Below are 23,678 nucleotides of genomic sequence, written 5' to 3'. Positions count from 1 at the left end.
TTTGCTCTTAATAAAAACTACCAAAAACACAATATTGGTTTTTTTCACTTTGGTTTTGCAAGGATTTCACATTTATTTAGTTTGCTTAAGAGGTGCCGATAAGTGGATATTGTGAAGCTTGGACAGAGGCAGGGGAGCTGTTGATTGATGTAGATGAAGGGATATTGAGCTCCTCTCAATGTGCTGTAGGGACAGCAGACAAAAACGACTTTGAACGACTGGGCCACTTTTCATAAAAAGGGTTATTTACTGCTAACTTCATTTTAACAACCTGCACCACAGTGGAACAACTCTGCCACCTCCTGGTTTATATATACAACAGCACTCAAAAGTAGAGGAATGTCATACATCGCATGAACCTTATTTATAAAAGGGTCATCTACATGATTTTATCCCCACTCATAATTAAAGACTAGTATTTTTTTTTATTTCCCTACTTTTGATATTACTCTCAGTTTCTCAATCGTTCTCTTTCTTTATCCAAAGAATATGTATCTGACACAATGCGCTCCTTTCCCCCCATCCAGAAGGTGATGCTGATAGCGGGTTGTATTGCAGCAGGTGTGATCGTCCTCATTATTTGCCTCGCAGCTGGACTCAGTTAGGACCCCTAGGAATCCCTACAGAGCAGACAGAGACAGTCGATGCCTCCCTCTCAGTGTGAAATGTAGAAAGTGAGCTCTGTCTTGCGCAGTCAGTTACTGCTAACTGCTAAAGACAGTCGAATAGTGTGTAATCAAAGTTTTTATATATATATATACTTTTTTCAAATACCTTGAGGAACTTTCTTGTGCTTTGTGTCTGCTTGTGTCATGATTCACGTACTTTTGTCATGTGCATGTTCTGCATCCTGTATTACATGTTTTTTTTATTTCTTTTGACATTTCTTTTTTGATTTCAAATTAACTGAACTTTATCAATGAGCTTAAAGACGTGCTCATATGTGTGTATTTTTTTACCTTTGGACATAGCCACACACTTTTCCCCTTTATTATTTAAATGAAGCTAAGCTGACCGGATGCTGGCTTCAGCTACTCGTTTACTCGTGTATCAATCCTCTCATATAACTTTTTTTCATACACAAAGAAAAAATTGACAATCTTGGTAAAAATCGAGCCGGTGTATAAGACTGCTGTAAGCCTTTTTCTTGATGTAGTTCCACGCATATAATACAAATAGTGGCTTTAAATATGAAAAAGATTCACATTTGTGGATTGTGTAAATATACATGTTAAATTATTTATGTTTTTTAAAGTAGATGATGTGGAAATGCTTCTTAACCACAGTGACATTCCAAAACATCCTCAGATACATCCTCAGATACATTCAAAGTATTTATCCAAATCTGAATTTTGTCTTAATTTATAAAACATCTTGTAACATGTGTTAAAAATAAAATAAAAATCATATATCTAACATGTTTTCCTTTGCTTCCCATTTTGCTGCCATGGATAACTGTTTTTCTGTTCTTGTTTACACTTTACAGAAGAAAATTATGATTATTATATGCTGTGTGATTTTGGGAGTTGTCATTGCCTCTATTGTTGGGGGAACGCTGGCTTAAACCTCAACCACAGTCACACAAAGACACACAACCGCACACACAACAGAGCAAAAACACAACCAATACACATTTTCTGTTTCCTGTTTCCATAAATGCAAAGTTAAAACATGTTTAGCGCAAGGTGCTTTACATACCGACACATTCTGCGCACGGCGTACAGGGCCAGATGTGTTTTCGCATGAGTTGCTACTTTGTAAATGTGTGGTGCTGCTAACGGTTTATCTGAGTGTTGAATGTTGTCAACAATATAATGATGTTTCCAAAAGTGAATTCTTGAATAAAAAGTTACTTAGCGACTTGTAACACTATACTAATACATTCCAACTTCCAAATATGACAGTTATTCAGTTGTAAAGTATATTTTGTGTTGTACAGACAAAAAGATGGGCCCCTAATTTGCAGTGTTTTCAGAGCCACGTTATCTATAGATACATATTTATTTTCATTTTACTCTCTGTCTCTGATGTCCTCTACCTCCCTTCAAAAGCTCTGCATGGTTTGGTTCACCGTAAAGTAGTGTTTATTTTCTATTGCAAAGGGGACGACGTGTTGGATATTTTGCTTGTAGAATTGTCACACTGCCAAGTGTCTTTTGTCGTTTATGAAAGTAATGTTAACTTCACTCATCTGGCCTAACCAGTTGTGTTACGACATGCTCTATTTTTGTGTGTGAGTGTGTGCATTGGAAAGAGGATATGTTCATTTGTAGTTTCATGTTTGAAAGTACTGAGTGTGAGTCGTGGGATGAGAACATGAGCGTTTGATATTAACCACCTGTGTCTTTGTTTTGTATAAAGTGTAAACAGACTCTCTAACACTGCCAGTATGTTCAAATAAACTGTTCAAAGTCTAGTCTGATATGGATTGGTAATTATGTTCTGTAAGTGGCAAACCCTTGTTGTTTTATGTATTTTTATAAACCACAAGCTTTAAACAGAACATATCCTTCTGTCAAGCTACTTTATTTTTATGAGTGAACATGGTGCGTCAGTGAAAGCATGAACTTAAAGTAGCCCTGTCAAAGACTCTCATGACAAGCACAGACTGTACCCATGTGACCATGTTGCCTACTCAACGTGTTGCCTTTGTGTGGTATTGTAATGACATCGTTTTGTTTGTTTAATATGAGTTTCTTTTTTATTTTCAAGTAAAGTTTGTCTGAAAAATCCCATACAGAGTTTGTGCATTGATTTTACAAAGACATGATGTTTAGGTGTTTCAAATGGAAATTATTGTATTTCTAAAAACCGTCTCATAACTGTGGCATTTCTGATAAGTCTTAAGTCGCGGTTTCAGATTTATGAAGAAATGTTAGTTTACATGTTAGCTGTTGTGTTTATCTGGGTGTAAACTGTGATGTGTGGACGTTTGGTGGGCCTGTAAGTATAGATTAAATAATCATCATGATCAGAGTAAATGTTGTCACACGTTATTCATCTGGTTTCTCATTTTAGCCAAACCCAAACACAGCCTGCAGGTTTTATCATTCTGAGGTTTGTTATATACTGGATGTTGTCTTTACGGAGGGAGGCTCTTGTGGTGTCTGTTTGAAGTGATGGTGTGAAACCATCTGTGGTATGTGTTTATGTTAAATAGCCAGGTCCATCTACAACTGGTGAGGAAACATTAATTGATGCTATAACGTGTGGCCAAAAAAAACATTTAATTTCTCTCCCTTCCATGAACCTGTTCAGTTTATCTAATATATATGTGTATATAGGTCAGAGTGGAAAACAAAACAAAACTTAGCATTACTACCTTATAGTGAAGGATTAATACATTTTCTGCTTATGATTTGTTTTTTTCGTAGCCAGAATATTGATGAAGTATTGAGTATCTGCTCCCACACGGTTAATGTAATTTAAAAATATATATGTTTTAAGAAAAGTTAGTTTTGAAAGTGGAAATGCTTTGGAGTTTTCAAGCAGAACGACACTATATACAAAACCAATAATTCATAAATCAAATGATTACATACTGTGGTGCATCAACACTGCAAGCATATTATTAGCTACCGTTATTATCCCATCACTATCACTGTGCTTTATGATGAACGTTTTTAGTGAAAACATAAAATTCTACTTTGTTTTATATGTAGACCTGAGACATCAGCTAAGGGCAGTTGAAAGTCTTTCAATTAGTGTACAGTTGTATTAGTGTATAAAATAATGTAAATACATTTTTTGTTTTTACATAATGTTTAACATCAGTTATTATTTGTTTGCTTTTACTGTGAGGAAAGTGTTAATGGACAGTAAAATGTCAAAAGGACATAGTTGCCCAACAAAAATGGGAAGTAAATCCTTACAATAAGAGAAATAAATTGATATTAGGCATCTTTGAGCAACTGATAAAAGAGCTTGATAAATAAAATGTATTATTATTCTAATTATTATTGTATTGTATATTTGTTCAAGATGACTGAAAAACACTGAGTTCATGAGCTGGGTTAACGTGGTTAGGGTCTTCAAAAAATTTGAGAAATGTATATATTTCTGAATTCAAAAGATGGGGTATTTCCTGTTGGTCAATTCTGTTACATCAAGATGGCTTTTTTTTACTAAGAAGGTTGAATATAGGCTGAAAATGCACATTTCACTTTATTTACATTAATTGGGTTTAGATGGAATAAAGACACGATTAATCTGAACTTTATGTTATTATTTGACCATGTTAAATGCTTTTGGCTACATGTTCATGTAGCTAAATGCCCAGGAATGACTTTGTTTAGGTTTATTCACATTGTGTGACCCACAACAGTAGACATTCCCAACCTGTTTGTAAAAGAAAACTATTTAAAAACAACATGAGTGCTGAATGTTGGTGTCCTACTCAAGTAAGGACACAATTTAGAGATAGTAAAGTTTATTTGTATTTTAAAACACGGAAAAAATTAATACACACCATAAAAAGTAAAAAAGAAGTAGAAGCGCCTTGTCAGAGTGACCCTGTCTTTGGTCAGCATTTGTCTTTTGTTGTTCACGATAAAGTCCTCAAAGCGTTGCATTACCTGTAGGTTTCAAACAAATGTATGCAATTAACAAAACAAATCAGAGCATCAGTATTGCTTGTTAGGTGGTGTTTATTGAGTATGTAAGTCGCTTTGGATAAAAGCGTCTAACAAGTGACATGTAATGTAATAATGTAATGTTTGCCTCACAAAGGCTGTACTTTCCACTTACTTTTCTGAAAAGTTCTTCAATGTCAGCTGAACTGTGTCTGCTCACCTGGCTGAGCAGGTTTCCCAGAGGAAAGACCGAGTGAATCATAAAGTGTTTGATCTCTGCTTTGAAGGAGAGCGATCATCTTCCTGCTGGCATCATCTCCCTTTTTCCTAACTGTGTCAATGAGAACACGTGCTTTGTCTTTCGTGCTAGGATTCTCCTCAAGAATTGAGTCCTTCTGGCCATCATTCAAGACACCAACATCTAAAAGGCCGTCCAGGAGCTCCTTGATCAGTTCTTTGTTCGCGCTGTCCACAAACTGAACCCTAATCCTGTTCAGCTCATCTAGAAGAGGCAAAAATATATAAGTACATGTATGTCTGTACTAGTGTAGGTCAAAGTCATTGTGCAGTACGGGTTACTTTTTAAATGGGTTACATTGTTAACCCCTAGTTGTGCAGCCTGATGGCTACAGGCCACTAACATTGAATAAGCATACAATAGCATATTATCAATGATATAAATGTGGTAAAGTCATTACCACAAAGTTATATGTTATACAAAAAGCTGATTGATCGAAATGAGTTATACATAAAAAGGCTAAATGGTATTGTTTTATTTTCATTGTATGTTTTATGGACAAACAACGACAGAAAATAGGACGGATATGAGCGCAAGCAAAGTGAAACTAACAGGCATATACTTGCCAGCACACGGTACGGTACAAAAATGCAGAATTACTCAAACTTTACTTTGACAGAATTTGTAGATCAATTTAAATGTATGAAATAACATTCCTCACCTCTACCCTCTTCATTGCCCTCAATACCACTTACAGTAAAAACAGATCGGATACATTACACTTGCGATCGCCTCCATATTTCTGGCAAATGCACAAAAGTTACTTTAAAAGTTAATTTAGACCGTGAACTCTTACCTCCCATTTCTCAAAATTGTCGTAACACACAGTTGTTTCAATCGAAGACGGCAAGTTACACGTTACGCGCTCCACAGTTTCCACAGCCTGTGTACAGGCAGGTGCGTAAACTAATGGAGAAGAGACGTTTCCCTACTTTGCATGATCAGTTCTGCACAGGACTGAGTTTGATTACTGCTGCAGTTTTACAATATGTGGCTCAACCCACAACTGCGATCCAGTCGTCATTGGATAGTTGTAGACGTAATACAGTTTAAAATGTTCAGTTTGCTCTACATGAACATCTAAGTCAACGTGTGGAGTGAAGAAGTTAATGTTGTGTGGCATTTAAAACGTGTTGAATATCCCTGCCAGAAAGGGTGTGTCCTACTGAAGTTTTTTTAAATGCTATAGATTGAAATCTGCAAGATAGTTTTATGTTTTATGAACAATCAGCTGAGTGCAAGCACTGGGCGTGGTTCAAGGGTCATCAAAAATGTTGAGAGATGTATATATTTCTGAATTCAAAAGATGGGGTATTTCCTGTGGGTCAATTCTGTTACATCAAGATGGCTTTTTTTTTACTAAGAAGGTAACTGGGAAATATAGGCTGAAAATTCACATTTCACTTTATTTACATTAATGGGGTTTAGTTTGAATAAAGACATGACTAAGTCTGAACTTTATGTTGTTATTTGACCATGTTAAATGCTTTTGGCTACATGTTCATGTAGCTAAAAGCCCAGGGATTTACTTTGTTTAGGTTTATTCACATTGTGTGACCCACAACCGCAGACATTCCCAACCTGTTTGTTAAAGAAAACCATCTTTGTGCTGAATGTTGATGTCCTACTCAAGTAAGGAGACAATTTAGAGATAGTAAAGTTTATTTGTATTTTAAAAACATGGACAAAACTAATACAAACCATAAAAAGTAAATACCCATTCCATATGAATATTGCACCTATGTTCCAAAAAGTGAGATTAATTATGCACCTTAAGTCCCTAAAATAGTCCCTGCATGGTCAATAAATGCCACCACTTGTGTCCATTTCATTAAAAGGCTTTCACACAACCAATTATATAAAAGTATAAATGATGATATTGATAAATGATAAGATTTCATCAAATATTAACAATTACACGAAAGGCCCCTGGACACAGACATGTAAAAGGCCCGCCACCCCTACTTTAAAAGAGCCAAACACCAAAAGTAAAAGAAAGTCAGTTTACATCTCTTCATTTGCCATGCGTCTCTCAGCAGTCTTTTTTGCTCTGCCCCTTTAACCTTTTGGCCTGTACTTGGTAGGCCCATTCAGTAATTCATCCATAAGAATGTTTCTATTTCATCTTATTAACTATTGCATGCATATAATGTGGCTACCAGGCACAACAGGGAAACGACAGTAAATCCGGCCTCAGATGCCTGGAAAGAAGTAGAAGCGCCTTGTCAGAGTGACTCTGTCTTTGGTCGGCATCTGTCTTTTGTTGTTCACGGAAAAGTCCTCGAAACGTTGCATGACCTGTATGTTTCAAACAAACAGTGTATGAAATTAACAAAACAAATAAACCCAGAGCATCAGTATTACTGCTTGTTAGGTGGTGTTTGCCTCACAAAGACTATACTTTCCACTTACTTTTCTGAAAAGTTCTTCAATGTCATCCACGTGTGCAGAGGTGTTCAATACCTTCACAAAATACTGGATGAGAAGAGAACCACGATCTGTTTGTCGGTATGAGACAGTATCTGTAGAAAAACATTAAGCTTTAATAATAATAATAATAATAATAATCACTGTTACATCTGAAAACATTTTTAATTAACTGACCAGGAGTGCAGGACAGAAGAGCAAGGAAATCTTTTTCTTTGTTTACATATCGCACACCATCCTCCTCAAATTCTTCATGGCCAGTATTATGTGAGGCATCGTCACAGGACAAACCGTCTTTAACCAGCACTGATCCTCCCCTTTCTGAAACACATGTGGAATACTGTTAATACACTGCATGAGAGCACCACTCACTCAAAGACAGTAAACAAGACATTAGCTGACCGCTAAATTAAATGATATTGATTTGTTGTATCGGGGGACTAGAGGAGACCTCCTCTGCAGGCCTGGATGAGGATGATCTTGGGTTTGTCCAGCAGCGCGGGACATCTCTCCGGACCCAAGTGATGGTAAATGTTGTTGATGCAAAACTCATCAGGTTTCTCTTTTTTCCAGTCAACACCGAGGACAGCTCCCAGTTTCCCATGAGACATGATCACCACCACCACACTGTCTGTCTCATTCAATTTCTTATGTTTGGAGAACTCAATCACAGCAGCATCAATTTCCTGGGAAACACAAAGAACTCAGACATCAGTTTCTGTATTGCTTAATCAACCAGACAAGGATGAATGTATTTTTGTAAAATTACCTTTCCCGTGAGGTCAGTGAGTTTCACCACTTCGTATCCCAATGCAACGAGCAGTGTGTCCATGTTCTCCTCGTCCCTATCAGCTCCCTTTCGGTTTAAACTGGTATCATTAAACGTTATGTTGGTGATTAACAGGGCCAAACGATGCCTAATGGAATTTTCGGCCGCAGGGTAAGTCTGAAAAACAAATTTAAAAGGAAAGAATTAAGACGAAAATGTACTATACTGTATATGTGATGATATATCAATTGTAGAATTGAACAAGACATCAATTAAAAAACACCTGACACAGCTTTTATGAACAACTTACATCCCTTTTACCCTGTTTTTCTGTCCAGAAGGCCTTGGTGGAAGGAATCAGAGTGTTTGAACATTCCTGCTCCAGCTTTATTTCTGGAGCTGCAGCTGCAGCTGCAAACAGCAAAACATTTCTGCTCACAACGATGTACATTAATGTCAAAGTATAATATTAGTTTGAATCTAAATAGGGTGAAGATGTCTCTACAGCTGAACTGTGTCTGCTCACCTGGCTGAGCAGGTTTCCCAGAGGAAAGACCGAGTGAATCATAAAGTGTTTGATCTCTGCTTTGAAGGAGAGCGATCATCTTCCTGCTGGCATCATCTCCCTTTTTCCTAACTGTGTCAATGAGAGCCCGTGCCTTGTCTTTCGTGCTCGGATTCTCCTCAAGAATTGAGTCCTTCTGGCCATCATTCAAGACACGATCCTCAAAAAGGCCGTCCAGGAGCTCCTTGATCAGTTCTTTGTTTGCGCTATCCACAAACTTAACCCTAATCCTGTTCAGCTCATCTAGAAGAGGCAAAAAAGTTACATTGTTAACCTGTTGTGCAGCCTGATGGCTACAGGCCACTAACATTGATAAACATACCATAGCATATTGTCACTGATATAAATGTGGTAAAGTCATTACAACAAAGTTATATATTATACAAAAAGCTATATATATATAATGTTATTATATTATATATATTCCGTCCACACGTAATGTTCACCGGGTAGTGTCTGTCCACACGAGACAGCTCCGTTTAGCCCCAACCGCTGGAGAAGCTGCAGTACATATGCAGGAGCCTGTACGTGGCGCTGTAACTTCCTCCACAAAAGCAGCAAAGAAGCATGGTTGTCATGGTTGCCCTTATGTTTAGCGGTGGGGGCCGAGGGAACCGGGCAGAGTTTTTCGCCAGTCAACGTGTATTAAAGTTTAAATCTTCCGAACAAATTTATAAAAGTGCCGGTCAAAGGTCTTCTTCGTTATTTATTGAGCTTTAAAACAAATGAATAACGACTCTATATAATAATAAAATACATGGAGCCTCTCTTTTTCCTCCCTCTCTTCGGACAGCGTCAGTGTCTGCCTCATGCAGCAGCTGATCCAGTAATGAGTGACCCGAGAGTAAAAATAAACATATTTATAACTACTTTAGGTAGTTTGAGAGGTAATTAAAATAGCTAAGGGTGATGATCTGACTTGAAGTGTGTGTTTTGCTCCGTTCACCGCTGCATCACAGCGGGAGGAGCTGCAGGTGAGCAGAGCTGCGTGTCTCCGTCCTGTCAGATTAGACTTCACTCGCGTTTATGTCCATATCGAGAGAAAGATAAATAATCTGAATTCAGTGTGCAGTTTACTTTGACGCGGGGGTGAGCAGCAGAGGTGGGGAGAGGCGGGGCTATTGCGTCATCATTATCAGAAAATGATCGTATAGGGCGCACACACGGAGCCGTTGGACCCCCCAGAGCGTTGCGTATGCCGTTCTATCCACCTTGGGACCCGTTATCGTTTCCGCAGTTGTTTACTGTCATATTCGGTCGTCCTCGTGTGGCCAAGGTCTATATGACACTAAACAGGGGGGCGCAGAGGCATGAAAGGGGGGCGCGAGAGACCAGGAGGAAAAATGGTTATTTAAAAAAAAAATTAAAAAAAAAATTCAAAAATCATATTTTTTTAAATTATTGATTCGAAAATAATATGATACAGTACTATTACGTCTGGGTCTCTGTGTTTCATTAAAGCTCAGCTCTGTGTGTGTGTGAAACGAGCCATTTTCTGTGCGTGCGCGAGCGAGAGAGAGAGCGCACTGGTACCGGAGATCGTTGATGTTAGCTTCTGGTACTAGCGAGCTACGCTAACGGATATAAGGAGTTTTTTCAACAACAAAGTGGAGGAGAGCCCTCTCCTGTCAGACTGAGAGGCTCAGTGAGCTAAAGAACTCTCTCAGTGTTATCTCAGTGGGTCTCAAACGGTTTGGTCACCATTAATGTAAACAATTATTTCCGAGGCACACGTTTATATGATCATTATAGTTATAAAAAAATAAGAGAATAAAATAAAAACAGGTATCAAATACTATATGATATTAAAAAATGAATACAATTTAAAAAGGGGAGTGATTTGTAAAATATCCATAAAGAAATAGTAAATCTGTTTACAGTTCTGTGTTGAGAGATATATCCATAGATCTCTTCATTTTGCTCTCAAAGTGCACCAGATTGATGCTTTTAACTTCAATATTTAAAAATCTTCCCGGGGGAGCTTGCCCCCGGACCCCCCTATGTGAGGTCCACACACCACCTATAAAAATAGCACTTTAACCCTGCTTACACCTATATGCCGTGAGCTGATTATCGAGCCTTCATTGTAGCAGTCGCGGGTACATTGTGTATATGCGTGAGGAGTGTTGCAGTAGAAAATTCCACTGTAGCGACCGGTACATTAATGGGAAACCCTAAATGTTTGAGCACCCTCTATGAAACGTCAAGCTACCCCACAGCACCCCCAAAATAAATCTCTGGCGCCGCCACTGAGCCTGACTATTTGTGTTGGGGGGGCCTGACTTTTTTTTTTCTCCAAAGAGGGGGGCCTGACAGAAAAAGTTTGAGAACCACTGCACTAAACAGTAACGCAAACGACCGTTTTAGTCCTCGTGTGGCCGGGGCCTTAGATACTTCCTGTGTCACATGCGGAGACGCGCTATGGGCGTGTTTGCGTTTACTAACAAGACTATCATGGCGGCGGCGGAGCTCAAGTCGAGTTTGTCCGCCTTTTTCACTTTTGTCGAGCACAAAGAAAAGAACGTTTTAGTTAAATGTAAGTTGTGTCTTGGCGGGTCAAAGTTCCTATCTACTGCCCAAAAAAGCAATTCAAATCTGTTGAAAAATCTGCAGAAACAACATGCTGGGACCAGTGGCGGAGCCAGGACATTTTCAGTGAGGTGGCCAGGATGGAACCAGTGATTTTGGGGTGGCATTGAAATCACTATTATATGAACATAAAAATACATCTCACTATAAAATAAGGGGTTATTTAAGGCCCCTAGAACACGCCTCTACATTATTTGGGATTAAGTGATGGAATAGATCAAATAATATTCAGTATATCTAACTATTTTTTTCGTATTCCCACAGCCAAAGTATCAACGAAGCTTACATTATATAAATGTAATGCAATATACAGACTGTTTAGCTTATGGTGACCAGCAGCCCTGAGCTCATTCTCTCAGTGTCATCATCAATAAACATCTTAAAGTAAATAACAATAAACAATAGCCTTTAACCCTGTAAGGCCCCCAGTTGTAATTTTACAACATTACTTGAAGCTATCCTAAAAAAGACTACATTTACATAGTCAAAAGGTCCTTTTGTTCAGCCTCACAATGCTATTGGGTAGTACATGTGTTTATAGGTCCTCCCCTCTGGCCATAAACGCCAGGGATTTTGGGCCCCATGGAAATATATCACATTGGGCCCCACCACCAGGCCCAGGCCACGCCAACCAAGCACAATTGCTGTAACCACACCTCCAGAACCCAACCCACTAATTTATGCTTTAAATAACTCTACCTGTACAGGCTTGCATCTATCTCGTAGTCCAATACTAACTGCACAATATTCACTGACACTGAGCTGTGAAAATATAACACTTATGGTGGGACAGGGCTGCTAAGTCTAGAGATGGATCTGTTGGTCCTGGCACCAGGGGGAGGGGCAACTGATTTAGTATGAATAGCTGCCAGAAATGTACCTGCATTTACTAAATGTCAGCTAAAAGAGTAGTGCGATTAAAAACCTGTATAGATATTAACAGTACTTAATGTCAGCTTAGTAAAAAAATATATATAACAATTATTATTTACAATGGACTACGCGTAGCTAACAGACACATTTCCACCACTCATAGACTACACCCACATTTTCTTTGAAAAACTTGGTGACTGTCGCCCTTTAGTCCCTCTCTCTTGTCTTTCTCTCCTTTCTTTTCTTTTTGAAAGCCTGACTTTGTGAGTCGCTGAGACATGGTTCACACGTAAGTACTAGCATCCCTGCTCCAAACATGCTCTCACTCTCTGCTAGAAAGTGCCGGCGGTGCTGCACCGCGTTTGGAGGCAGGACAAAACCATTACATGTAAATAGAAGGGGGTATACAGAGGCTTTGGATAATTAACTTCTGGTAGAAAATAAGTTAAATGAATTGTAAGTTTTGTGAGTACATTATCAATAACGTTATATTAATGTTAATTCTTGATGAATGATGAAAGGTTACTAAACATTTTCTTCTTAATGTTCTAAAATTGTTTGGGCTCCCTTAGTGAGGGTGTTTGGGGTGGCCAATAGGGTGGCCAAGATTCAGCTGGGGGTGGCCGTGGCCACTCCCAGCCACCCCCCAGCTCCGCCACTGGCTGGGACGAAGCTATGGCTAAGACCACAGACCCTCATCCGACGCCACTCCACCTCCACCTAAGCAACAGCGGATGGATTTTAACCGAGGGACTGCTAGCCAGGGGAAAGTTGATAAAGCCATTGCACGGTATGTTGTAGAACACATGCAGGCTATTTCTACTCTTTCTAGATCAACAGATTGTATTATTCTCCGATGCAATAACAGTACTGAAATGAAAGCTATAAGGGCATTAATGGGAGCCCTTTTTTTAAGTAACTAATGCGTTATTGTTCACAGTAACGCATTAGTTACAGGCCACTAACATTGAATAAGCATACAATAGCATATCACTGATATAAATGTGGTAAAGTCATTACCACAAAGTTATATGTTATACAAAAAGCTGATTGATCGAAATTAGTTATACATAAAAAGGCTAAATGGTATTGTTTTATTTTCATTGTATGTTTTATATGGACAAACAACGGCAGAAAATAGGAAGGATATGAGCGCCAGCAAAGTGAAACTAACAGCACACGTCACGGTACAAAAATGCAGGGTAACTCAAACTTTACTTTGACAGAATTTGTAGATCAATTTAATGAATGAAATCACATTCCTCACCTCTACCCTCTTCATTGCCCTCAATACCACTTACAGTAAAACAGATCGGGTACATTACGCTTGCGATCGCCTCCATATTTCCGGCAAATGCACAAAAGTTACTTTTAAAGTTAATTTAGACCGTGAACTCTTACCTGCCATGTCTCAAAATTGTCGTAACACACGGCAAGTTACACGTACGCGCTACACAGTTTCCACAGCCTGTGTACAGGGAGGTACGGGTGCGTAAACTGGTGGAGAGGAGACGTTTCCGACTTTGCATGATCAGTTCCGCACAGGACTGAGTTTTATTACTGCTGCAGTTGTACAATGTGTGGCTCAACCCACAAATGCTATCCAATCGTCATTGGATATAGTTGTAGACGTAATACAGTTTACAATGTTCAGTTTGTAGGAACATGAACAAATACAACGTGTGGAGTGAAGGATTTAATGTTGTGTGGCATTTAAAAAGTGTTGAATATCCCTGCCAGAACGGGTGTATTTAGTGAAGTTTTTTTTAAATGCTATAGTTTGAAATCTGCAAGATAGTTTTATGTTTTCTGAACAATTATGTTAACAAAATGTGCCAGATAATAAGGGCCCATAATCGCTGATGGTTTAATTAAAATAACACCATGAACTTGAACACTTGTAACAAGTAATTTAAACTTGTAACTGAAGACCTTAAAAAACCCACAACAGACACACTATCGCAAAGAGATAGAGCAAGTATGCAAACATGTGATATGAACACTAGTCCAGACAGCATGTTTGATTGTCCAGTTATACAGATTTGGAAAAAGACTTAAAGAATGTTCCTTAGTTATGTGGGTATACCTACTGTATGCTGCCCAATAGGAAAAGGCTGACTGCCAAAGGTACTTTTTCTATAAGCTTTTTTACAATTGTATATAGTAACATGTCTGCAAATTGTATAATGTTTTCCCAGTTTAAGAAACCATATTTAGTTCAAATCCGTGTTAATTTCAATTACTTAATTATGGGGTCTGCTGCTTGGTTGCTAAACCAATAATAATTTGTTGGTTGATTTATTTATTTATTTATTTTAATTAATAAGATGATTGAGGTTTTCGGTTTTTTATGCTTTAATAAAATGAGTTTAAATGGAAATAAATAGTGTTAATAAATTATATATTTTTAAAGAATTAATTTTTTATGCTCAGGTGAAAAAATTGTGATTTGAGTGAAATTGCTAAATAATGAATGATGAGCATCTTCATTTCCCTTTTCCTCTGTCCAAAATACATCATCAGTATTAGTGTGAAAGAGCAGTTTTGCTCCTCTTGAGAAACTCTCTGCAAACAGCAAAACACAAAATCACTGCTTTCAGACTGCTTTCAACATGAAATATGTTTCTGTGCTGGTATATATTGTATTTATATTACTGTCAACAAATCCTGTCAGAAGAACAAAACCTTCAATGAACTGATACTACCAACAACTTTTAGACAAAGCCTGATGTATTTTCATTCTCCATTCAATGAGCAACATTTTTGCACTGTGTGACATTTTCCTTATTCCAATAAACATGAATGCTGTAGTTTTTTTAAGTCAATCTCCTGAATACAGTGTATTAAAAATAGGATTAAGTTCTCCCTACCTCATGCACATTGACACATATATTTATCTACAACACTGTTAAGAATTATTCATGTTCAGATGGTCTTATTTGAAATGGGCTATTATTTTGTTATGCAGGTTGTTTCTGTTTGAGCCTTTCGTACTTTATTATGCTTTCGCAGCATTGCAGGAGTCTGACAGAGAAGTCACTGATGATAAACTTCTCCATTTCTCCATTTCCCCAATCCTCCAATTCCCCAATTATTCTCTTTAGGTCTATTATTCGTGCATGTACAACAACATGATGTACCGTATGTACATCCATGTCCTGACAAGTAAAGACATTTAAAACCATCTGATGAGCCTGTGCTCTCTGACTGGAGCCCTCCTGTGGTCGATTATCCACAACACCAGCTTAATACCCAACAAACACATTTAAACATGAAAGCATCAAAGTCGTTTGTCACACAACTTCAATAGATTTATGATGAAGAAATGTCGACCAGTTCAACTAAACAGTGTTACCCAGAGAACATCTTTCTGCTGGCTCCATCTCCTTTTCTATCTTAAAGTCAAAGTGTTCCACCACAGTAATAATAAGGTGGATAATTGCAATGTGGAAACGCTAGAGGGCAATACCACCTGCATTGTGGCATACTAAAAAACAAACAACTTGTTATTTTTTAAATGTCATTTACAAACATTTAAGGCACTTATTTTCAGTCAGAAGTACTTGGTGTGAAAGCGGCTATTACCATTGAATGGTACTTAATACAGTTTAGATATAATACAATAAACAATTTAGGAGAAACAAGACAGACACAAGAGAAGTCAACAGGAGCAAAACAAATAGCTCTTTTTCCTAGGACATCATTTCCAGAATGAGATTTGGTCACAAAGGGCTAAATAGCATTTTTGTTCTTTATGAAAAATGCATCAGGCAAATGTGAATATTGAAAAACTTTTTTTGCAATTTCCAAAATACCAGCAAGACCGTTTTTAGCAAATATAAAATAGATTTTGCTAAGGAGTTCAGGGGATGTAGCATACAAGGCGGTATTTTTATTTTATTTTAGAGGACCATTATACCGTGCTGATCTGCACTACATTCCAGAAGGTGGCGGTAAATGCACCTAAAAGCTGTTTGCCATCCGCCCTTAAAACAACAGAAGAAGAAGAAGAACTGACAGACAAAATGGCTGAGGGACGAAGCTAGCTGCTCGGCTAATGTAAACATCCACCTACATTAGACTGGAGCTGGAGCGACGATAACGTTACGCGATAGCTTCGTCACACTGCGAATGAGAGTGTATGTTGACACAAAACTCACGTAGACACTTATGCACGTTTATTAACAAATCGTTGATTCATGTAGTTCGCTAGCTATGTAATTAGCACAGGTAAATACTGGTAGCTAGCTGCAGATTAGCTTGTATATTGCGTTTTTGAGTAACACTTCTGTGGACATGCTTGTGTAGCGTTACAAAACATTATAAAATCTTTCAGGATGGTATGTTTTAAGACAACGCTGTTTTGAAAGGATATTCAGTTATTGAGTTGTTGTAACTGAGAAAGCTGTCAGATAAGCTAATGCTAACAGGTCATCACAACTAGAGACATTCTTTTTTACTGGATGTATTGTGTCTCAAAAATAAATCAAGTTAAAGCCGTCAGGGCCTAGGTTAACGTTAGCACGTTTGGCCATGCTACAATAAAACTACTATAGATTTTCGCCGGTTTTGTTTAACGACTGTGGTGGGTTTTGGACTTAGCTTAGTTAATGATAGTTAACCAGTCAATGCAGTAGATTCAATCATGAATTACACACATACGCACATTAAATGGATTAAGAATCAGCGAGGTTTTTCTATTTCTACACACGACAATTCTCCTTTTTACACTTCATTGCTGTTGGCACTCACGTTTGTTTTTTGTTTTTAAAGTTGTCTGTCTTCTTGTGGCCCCAGCAGTGTTTTAACTTCTAAGGATGATGAGCCAGCGGCGTGGGATCCATCTGGACCAATCAGAGCTGCTTTGCACAAAAGGATGTGGTTTTTATGGCAACACTGGCTGGCAGGGCCTTTGCTCAAAGTGCTGGCGAGAGGAGAATCAACGAGAAAAGCAAAAACAGATTAAAGAAGACTGGGCACTTGCTGAAAGGTTCGTCTGTCTCTCTGTGATCCCGAAGTACAGTGTCTTTTGTTCCTTTATCCCATCATTTGTCATTCCATCTGAACAATACCGCAGTTACTCTGTCTTCTTCCCCCCAGGCTGCAAAAAGAGGAAGAGGAAGCATACACAAGCAGAAATCAAAAGGCCCAATCACAGCCTACCATCACACCCTTTGGCAAGTTTGTGGAAAGAAAAACTAAGGAAAAGTCCAGCAAAGTCAACACAGTTACAAAGTTTTTTACTCCCTCCTCAAAAACACCACCAAAGAAAGGTACATACTTAACTGCAATTGATACATGTCATTTATCAAACTTTTTAACTTGTGGTAATATTAATTTTGTATTCTAGGCTGATGTCCTCTGACCTGTTTAATCTGTTTGATTAAACTAATTTAATGTATTTTCCTAGATTCTCCTTTTGATGCTCACTCCAGCCAAAGCCCCAGCTCCTCCACAAGCCGGCACTCCTCTGTGGACAGTGACCATGCAACGAGAGAGTTCATTGATTTCCTCAAGCCTCTGAAGTCTGGCAGGGAGATCTTCAAACAGTGCCGGGCCTTCACTGAGAGCATGGTCTATAAGCGGGTGAGCTAGAGTGGATAACTCATCATGTTTTTGAGTTTAATGAGCTTGTGGGAACCATTTCATCCTTATGTATGATTAGTTTTACAAATATAGACAACCTGTTGACAAATTACTTTTGATTTTGTTCAAGTACAGCAATGTTAGCAATAAAGATTTTCAAGTCATTTGGGATTGTACCATGTGTCTACTCTCCACCAGTGTTCATTATTATACTGTTCACTGTGCAACACCAACTGTCACACATTTTTATTAAAGTGAAACAAGTTTTTGTAATTGGGATTGTTGCACCTTCAGTCATTGAAGGAGTTGTCATTATGTTAACATTTAAAATAATCTGACATTGCACCATTTAAACTAATAACATGGTTAAAATGTTGTGCTACATATTGTATTACTGTGTCATATGTGGTCTAGGTTTAAATGTCTATCCCTGTGCCATTACAGTATTTTAAGTTATGATATTCAAACAAATGTAATCTGAATCTTCAATTTCTATTTGCTCAGGACATGGCAGCTGATGAGCTGTCAGAGTGTGTGCAGGATTTCTACCAGAATCTCTCAGACCGCCTCCACACCCAATTCAAAGGTACTGCCTAACTCTTACATTTCAGTAGAATATAAATAATTGATATCAGTAACATTAGCACTGTAATAAGCTCTGTATATCTTTGATTTATGTGCCTCCGTTCCTAGGTTCATCAGATCATGTAGAGAGTGTTATGGATGAAGTAGAGAAGTACATGATGACTCGTCTTTACAAAGAAGTCTTCTGTCCTGAGACTACAGACGATGAGAAGAAAGACCTTGCCATTCAGAAGAGAATCAGGTTAGCAAACACGATGATGTATTATTCCTAATTTTGCTACTCAATTATTCATTTTTTCGGCATCTCTCCTGAGCACAAGAAAATACAATTGCAGGTGAAATTGCAACCTTTTCTTACGTTATGGTGTTCTGTTACAGAGCCTTGCATTGGGTCACCATTGAGATGCTGTGTGTTCCTGTAGAAGAGGAAATCGCTGAGGTGTCAGACAGTGTAGTCAAAGCCATCACAGGTATGTTTTTTACAGAAGGACAACTCGTTGTTATTTTGGCAAAAGAGATCCGCTAACATTTTCAGATTAAATGACTTCTCAAATCTTTGCATCATTTCAGATGTGATTGAAATGGATTCAAAGCGCGTTCCCAAGGAGAAGCTGTCGTGCATCACTCGCTGCAGCAAGCACATCTTCAACGCCATCAAAATCAGCAAGAAAGAGGCTGCGTCTGCGGATGACTTCCTCCCCACGCTCATCTACATTGTGCTGAAAGCAAACCCTCCAAGACTGCAGTCCAACATCCAGTACATCACCCGCTTCAGCAACCCCAGCAGACTGATGACGGGAGAGGATGGTTACTACTTCACTAATCTGGTGAGGAAATGAGGACAGTCTTGTAATTATGATGTTTGTGTTTGTCCCTAAATCTATATGTTTCCAAATGTTTTAAGTTATGGTGATATGAAGCTATGCGGTGCGGTTATACCGATAGGCAACCCATTTATGTCAATGTGATCTGGCGAAACAACCGACACACCTTTATGCAACTCAATACAGTTCAATAGTACCACTAGCACAGTTGATGGGTAAGTGATTTAAGGTTATAAGTGGTCTTAACAACAATTACATACATATATATATCAGGGTTTCCGTTAGCCGGTAATTACCGGTTTTTAGCTGGTAAAATTGAGAAAAAAAACTAAATTTAAAAGCTGCCGGTCAAAATGTCCGGTATTAATTAGGGATGCTCCGATCGATAGGCCGCCGATAATTATCGGCTTATATTCGCTCCTAATTTGATCGGTGCTCTCTATAACGGCCGATCAGGAGAGCTGGAACTGATCGATATGGAAATAAACACGAGTTAAGTATAACCGGACGAGAGAGAGAGATATCAGAGATCAGATCAGCTGCTGAGTCTGACGGAGACACACAGCTCTGCATAATGCACCTGAAGCTCCGCCCTCTGTTTAGCGAGCTGGATACTGACCGACTGTCAGGAGGGAGAGAGAGAGAGAGAGAGAGAGAGAGAGGCTCCGTTCCTCCTGTGTTATTATTCAAACTTAATGTAAACTTTTGAATAATGTACTTCATCAACTATAAGTAGTTTGTTTGAATGTAATAATTATGTTGTTTGTTGTTTGTGGAAGCATATACTTTTTTGAAAAATAAATCTGACATTTTTGATCTGTTACTGAAGCAATATAAAAACGAGCACCATTAACTGAGTTTTAAACATCAGCATATCCGGTCATAGTCCGGTAATACCTGCTAACGGAAACTCTGCTACACAATTATTATTATTATTAAAACATGACTGGTAAGTTTCGAATTCGTCCGGTAAAATAAAGTATTTCCGGACATTTGACCGTCAAGAAAAAGAAAACAAATATTGATAAACGCAAAAGAGTGATGATAGGAAATGATTAAAAAAGCAACAAAGGTCCCTGATAGGACTAACTTTCCGATCGGAGGCCAGCTTTTTGCTCTGTTGTTTTTCTGGTGTAGTCTGTAACTTTTTTTTAAGTATACATTGGTCATATTCATCACTCATTTTAAAAGATATGTGTGAACTGTTCAGTAAGGGCAAAATACAGAAAAGGTCATTTCTGAGGACATCAGGAGGTGAGATTTGCGGTTAATGACCCCCCCCCCCAACCTTCCCTCTCTTCAGTGTTGTGCGGTGGCCTTCATCGAGAAGCTGGACGGCCAGTCTCTGAACCTGAGCTCTGAGGAGTTTGACCACTACATGTCGGGCCAGGCCTCCCCCCCCTGGCCACAGCCGGGCGGAGCGTCCTCCAGCTCCCCGGGCAGCGCCGCTCTCAGTCAGGTCCACAAGGGGCTGGACCTGCTCACTGGGCTGGGGGAGAGGCAGGAGAGGGTCCTGGAGGAGGCCCGCCAGCTGGAGAGCGACCTCATCGACTGGACAGATGAAGTGGAGCAGAAGGTGCAGAGCGTTCTGGAGAGCTTTCCCCCAGAGACAGAAACCCCTGCTCCTCCCACCGCGAGTGGGACGGCTGTTTCAGCGGCGTCAGCCATCGACTCTGATAACGTGGAGAATGAGCATCTGCCCCCCCCGCTGACACCCCAAGTGTTTGCTGGTTAATGTGAAGAGCTCTGCTTAAAAAAAAAGAAAAGAAAACCCTCTAGAGGCTTTGCTCCACCTTCACCCTTCCCTTATGTTAAATGTTTCTGTCCGTGTGCACATACAGGAGACACTCCAGCCATCCCTTCTCATCCCTGCAAGAGGCCCAACAATTACACACAGAACCTTTGAATAAAATAAGTTAATATTGTGGCATTCCGGTAAAGTACACTTATTTGCTTTCATGCAGAAAGTTAGATTAGAAGATCATTAACCTTCATGTACAGTCAACATAAAGCTGAGAGTAAAGGCTTGAAACAAGAAGTACACTTTTAGCAGGACCCTTTCCAAAGGCAACACACATCTGCACACTAGCACCTCGAAACCTCAATAATTAACAAGTTACATTTTTTGTTGTTTAGTATGAAAAAAAAGGTGTAAAAACAAGACCTTTTATTGTCGCCTTTGGACAGAGTCAGGCTAGTTTAACCCGTTGCAAAGCTAAGCCTAAGTGTCAAAGCTTTTGCTCACTCTTTTATTGGACGGACGTGGGATTGGTATTGATCTTCTTATCTAACTTTAGGCATATTTGTGAATAAGCATTTCCGAAGAGTTCCGAAAGCCATATTCACTCCAAGTATTTTGTTACAGATGCGATGCGGCCTCTGAGGTGAAGCCCTGACGTTCTGCTTCTCTTCGCCATGTCCTTTGTTGATCCCGGGCTTTAGTAATATTACCCCAGTGTGCTACTACTGTTGCTTCCTCAAAGTGAGATGTGCCGGGAAACGCAGCCTCCACTCCAAGCTCTTCCTGAAACACATCTGCAGTACCTCGGTACTTGTCCATCCGTAGTGTCGTACTTACATGCTTTCCAAAAGGAAAATTGGGTGGATGTGATTTTTCATCATTCTTCTGTCATTTTTCTTTTTTAGGCACGTTTTTTTGGTTACGTGATGAGGTCACTAAGGGGCAGAGGCTCAAAGGGTCACACACACAACCTGACATCTAATAACTTGACAGGAAAGTTCAGTCACATTTATTTTTGGCAAAGGAAATGGAGGAGTCTGAACGATGCGAAACTTAACTTCCCTTGTGACTTGTTCTGTGATTACTGTGTACCTCCCTGTCTTTCAGAGACATTCAGAAGAAATGTGTGTGTGGCAGATTTGCATGCGGGCAAGTGTGTGTGAATGTGAGCGTGTGTTTCATGGATATGTTCCCTTACTGTCTGTAAATCATTTAGTCCTCGCAGCTGTGTGTTTATGGAAATGTTGGTCTTGTTTTCATGGCAGACCTCTCACTCCAGTCATAGGCTGGATGTACAGAAGTGATTTTATTTTTCTATAGAGAGGCAGGTATCAATTATTTTGGATGCAATAGAAGACATAAAGCCTGTAATATTTACAGTAGTACTCTTGATAAAGAACATTGCTTGAAGGCATGTTACAAACATTATGATTGAATGGTAACATTCTCAAATACTCCTAGAGGTTGTCATAAGCATGACTCATCATTTCATCGTGACAGGGTTTTTTTCTTTTGCTCTGTAAAGGCTTTTGGATTTCAGAAGTAAAAAGACGGTGCAGTTTCCCAGAAACGCGCGTCATAGAAATTGTTCCAAGGCCGGTTGCTTTACTAGTTCAGAAGAATAAACATGAAATAACCAATTTAATATATTTGAAAGCACTTTTACTCTGTATGATTTTTAAAGCTCCTATTTCAGAAGTATATTTAATGAAGTAACTAATGGCTTTACTCAGTTGAAGGGTCGAAGGAGAGTTGCTGAAAACAGTGTTGTTCAACTGCCTTTGTGTTTGGCCGTCACAATCGAAGAAATGTTTGGGATAGGCAATTTTTTTTTTCTTTGCTCATGAGATAAGGTTTCCTTAAGTTGCTAGATTTTAATCTTTTTATCTTTCTTTGCAGCACGTATAGTCAGTGTGCAGTTGCTGTCCAATGTTAGTCAAATATCCACCTTTTTAATGCAACCTTAAACAATAGCTTGAGTAACTTCATATTGCACTGTAAACTGAAGCCATTATCAGGTATTTTAAGGAAGTTTAAAACATAATCTTTGTAACCTTATAGGTTTGTAAATGTAACACATTAGAGAAATTAATTCTGTCTTTTATTTAAATGTAACTTATTATTGGGGCAGTATTGGTATATTCGCCTCTATGGGTGTGTGATGATGAATAAAAACTGAAAATGCACGTGCTGGTGTGAAGTTCCTGTTCATCGAGTTTCACATGACTCACACTTCTACATGCTAGATATAGTAAAGACCTTGCAGAATGTATCTATTTACTTAGTTTATAATAAAAGTCTAAATGAAAAGCATAGTAATTGTAAACGCTACAAATGTAATGTTCTGGTATTCATGAACCTGTTTCCCAGCAAATTCTCACATTCCTCCCTCTTGCAGACTTAGAGTTTATGATCTTATTAAATTAAATCAGATTTGCTTAGACATGAATACATCTAAATACAATGAAACATGACAATTTTACAGTGGCAGAAATAACCAAGAAAAAAAAAAGAACCAATCAACCACTTCATTTTTTTAAATAGCATTCAAAAGCTGTACACCATTGAAGTACTGTTATAGTTTTTCTGAGTAAGACTAATCCTTTATGTGTATCTTTCAAAATAATCTTTTTATTTAAAAATGCTCTTTTCTTACTATTCCTCTAGCTGTCTGTTTGAGTACAAACTGAATTTTGGACAAATATGATTAACTTTGCACTTAAAGATTGTGAAATTGTCCTTTGTATTAATAGTAAGAAACCAAAGCAGTGATGTTGAAAACATAACAGAAACAATTAAATAAAAAAGAGCTGACTATAATTTCCATAGATGATTGAGTTTATGTAATTT

The 23,678-nt window shown here is 38.6% G+C and overlaps 3 protein-coding genes across 8 annotated transcripts in view; 2 read left to right on the top strand and 1 right to left on the bottom strand.

The window, feature by feature from the left end:
- Positions 1-2,735, top strand: part of stx1a (syntaxin 1A (brain)) — a 46,145-nt gene extending 43,410 nt beyond the window's left edge. For 3 of the 5 annotated variants that reach the window (XM_079679612.1, XM_079679608.1, XM_079679610.1), the window contains one exon: positions 1,487-2,735. In XM_079679612.1, the coding sequence (XP_079535738.1) occupies positions 1,487-1,564 (78 nt within the window). In that variant the 3' untranslated portion in view covers positions 1,565-2,735. Of the gene's footprint in view, positions 1-527 lie in introns of all 5 variants that reach the window. The other 2 variants (XR_013807932.1, XM_079679609.1) reach the window with 2 other exon arrangements.
- Positions 2,736-6,513: 3,778 nt separating this feature from the next.
- Positions 6,514-16,984, bottom strand: LOC307036140 (caspase a-like). 2 transcript variants are annotated; one of them, XM_079676174.1, is made up of 8 exons: positions 16,845-16,984; positions 8,592-8,873; positions 8,376-8,476; positions 8,066-8,242; positions 7,748-7,982; positions 7,474-7,617; positions 7,282-7,391; positions 6,514-7,167 (listed from the first exon to the last, which is right to left on the bottom strand). In XM_079676174.1, the coding sequence occupies exons 2-8, from the start codon at positions 8,668-8,670 to the stop codon at positions 7,063-7,065; spliced, it is 951 nt and encodes a 316-aa protein (XP_079532300.1). In that variant the 5' UTR covers positions 8,671-8,873; positions 16,845-16,984; the 3' UTR covers positions 6,514-7,062. The 2 variants fall into 2 exon arrangements, with proteins under 2 accessions (XP_079532300.1, XP_079532299.1); XM_079676173.1 differs by lacking the exon at positions 16,845-16,984 and adding an exon at positions 13,494-13,644.
- rabgef1l (RAB guanine nucleotide exchange factor (GEF) 1, like) lies at positions 16,073-23,014 on the top strand. Its single transcript, XM_079676172.1, has 9 exons — positions 16,073-16,231; positions 16,893-17,082; positions 17,193-17,365; positions 17,503-17,678; positions 18,183-18,264; positions 18,372-18,504; positions 18,642-18,733; positions 18,834-19,090; positions 20,391-23,014. The coding sequence occupies exons 2-9, from the start codon at positions 16,910-16,912 to the stop codon at positions 20,820-20,822; spliced, it is 1,518 nt and encodes a 505-aa protein (XP_079532298.1). The 5' UTR covers positions 16,073-16,231; positions 16,893-16,909; the 3' UTR covers positions 20,823-23,014.
- Positions 23,015-23,678: the final 664 nt, after the last annotated feature.

This window comes from Notothenia rossii (assembly GCF_949606895.1).
Source record: "Notothenia rossii genome assembly, chromosome: 4".
Lineage (NCBI taxonomy): Eukaryota > Metazoa > Chordata > Actinopteri > Perciformes > Nototheniidae > Notothenia > Notothenia rossii.
This window is presented reverse-complemented; position numbering and strand designations above follow the sequence as displayed.

Excerpts from the sequence above, each read along its gene's own strand:
- LOC307036140 (XM_079676173.1), bottom strand. Across the intron at positions 7,392-7,473 it reads TCTTCTGTCCTGCACTCCTG|ATACTGTCTCATACCGACAA; the intron begins GTCAGTTAATTA and ends GTTTTTCTACAG. Across the intron at positions 7,168-7,281 it reads TTGAAGAACTTTTCAGAAAA|GTCATGCAACGTTTCGAGGA; the intron begins GTAAGTGGAAAG and ends TGAAACATACAG.
- rabgef1l (XM_079676172.1), top strand. The coding sequence starts at position 16,910 with ATGATGAGCCAGCGGCGTGGGATCCATCTGGACCAATCAGAGCTGCTT. Across the intron at positions 17,083-17,192 it reads GACTGGGCACTTGCTGAAAG|GCTGCAAAAAGAGGAAGAGG; the intron begins GTTCGTCTGTCT and ends TCTTCCCCCCAG. Across the intron at positions 19,091-20,390 it reads GTTACTACTTCACTAATCTG|TGTTGTGCGGTGGCCTTCAT; the intron begins GTGAGGAAATGA and ends CCCTCTCTTCAG.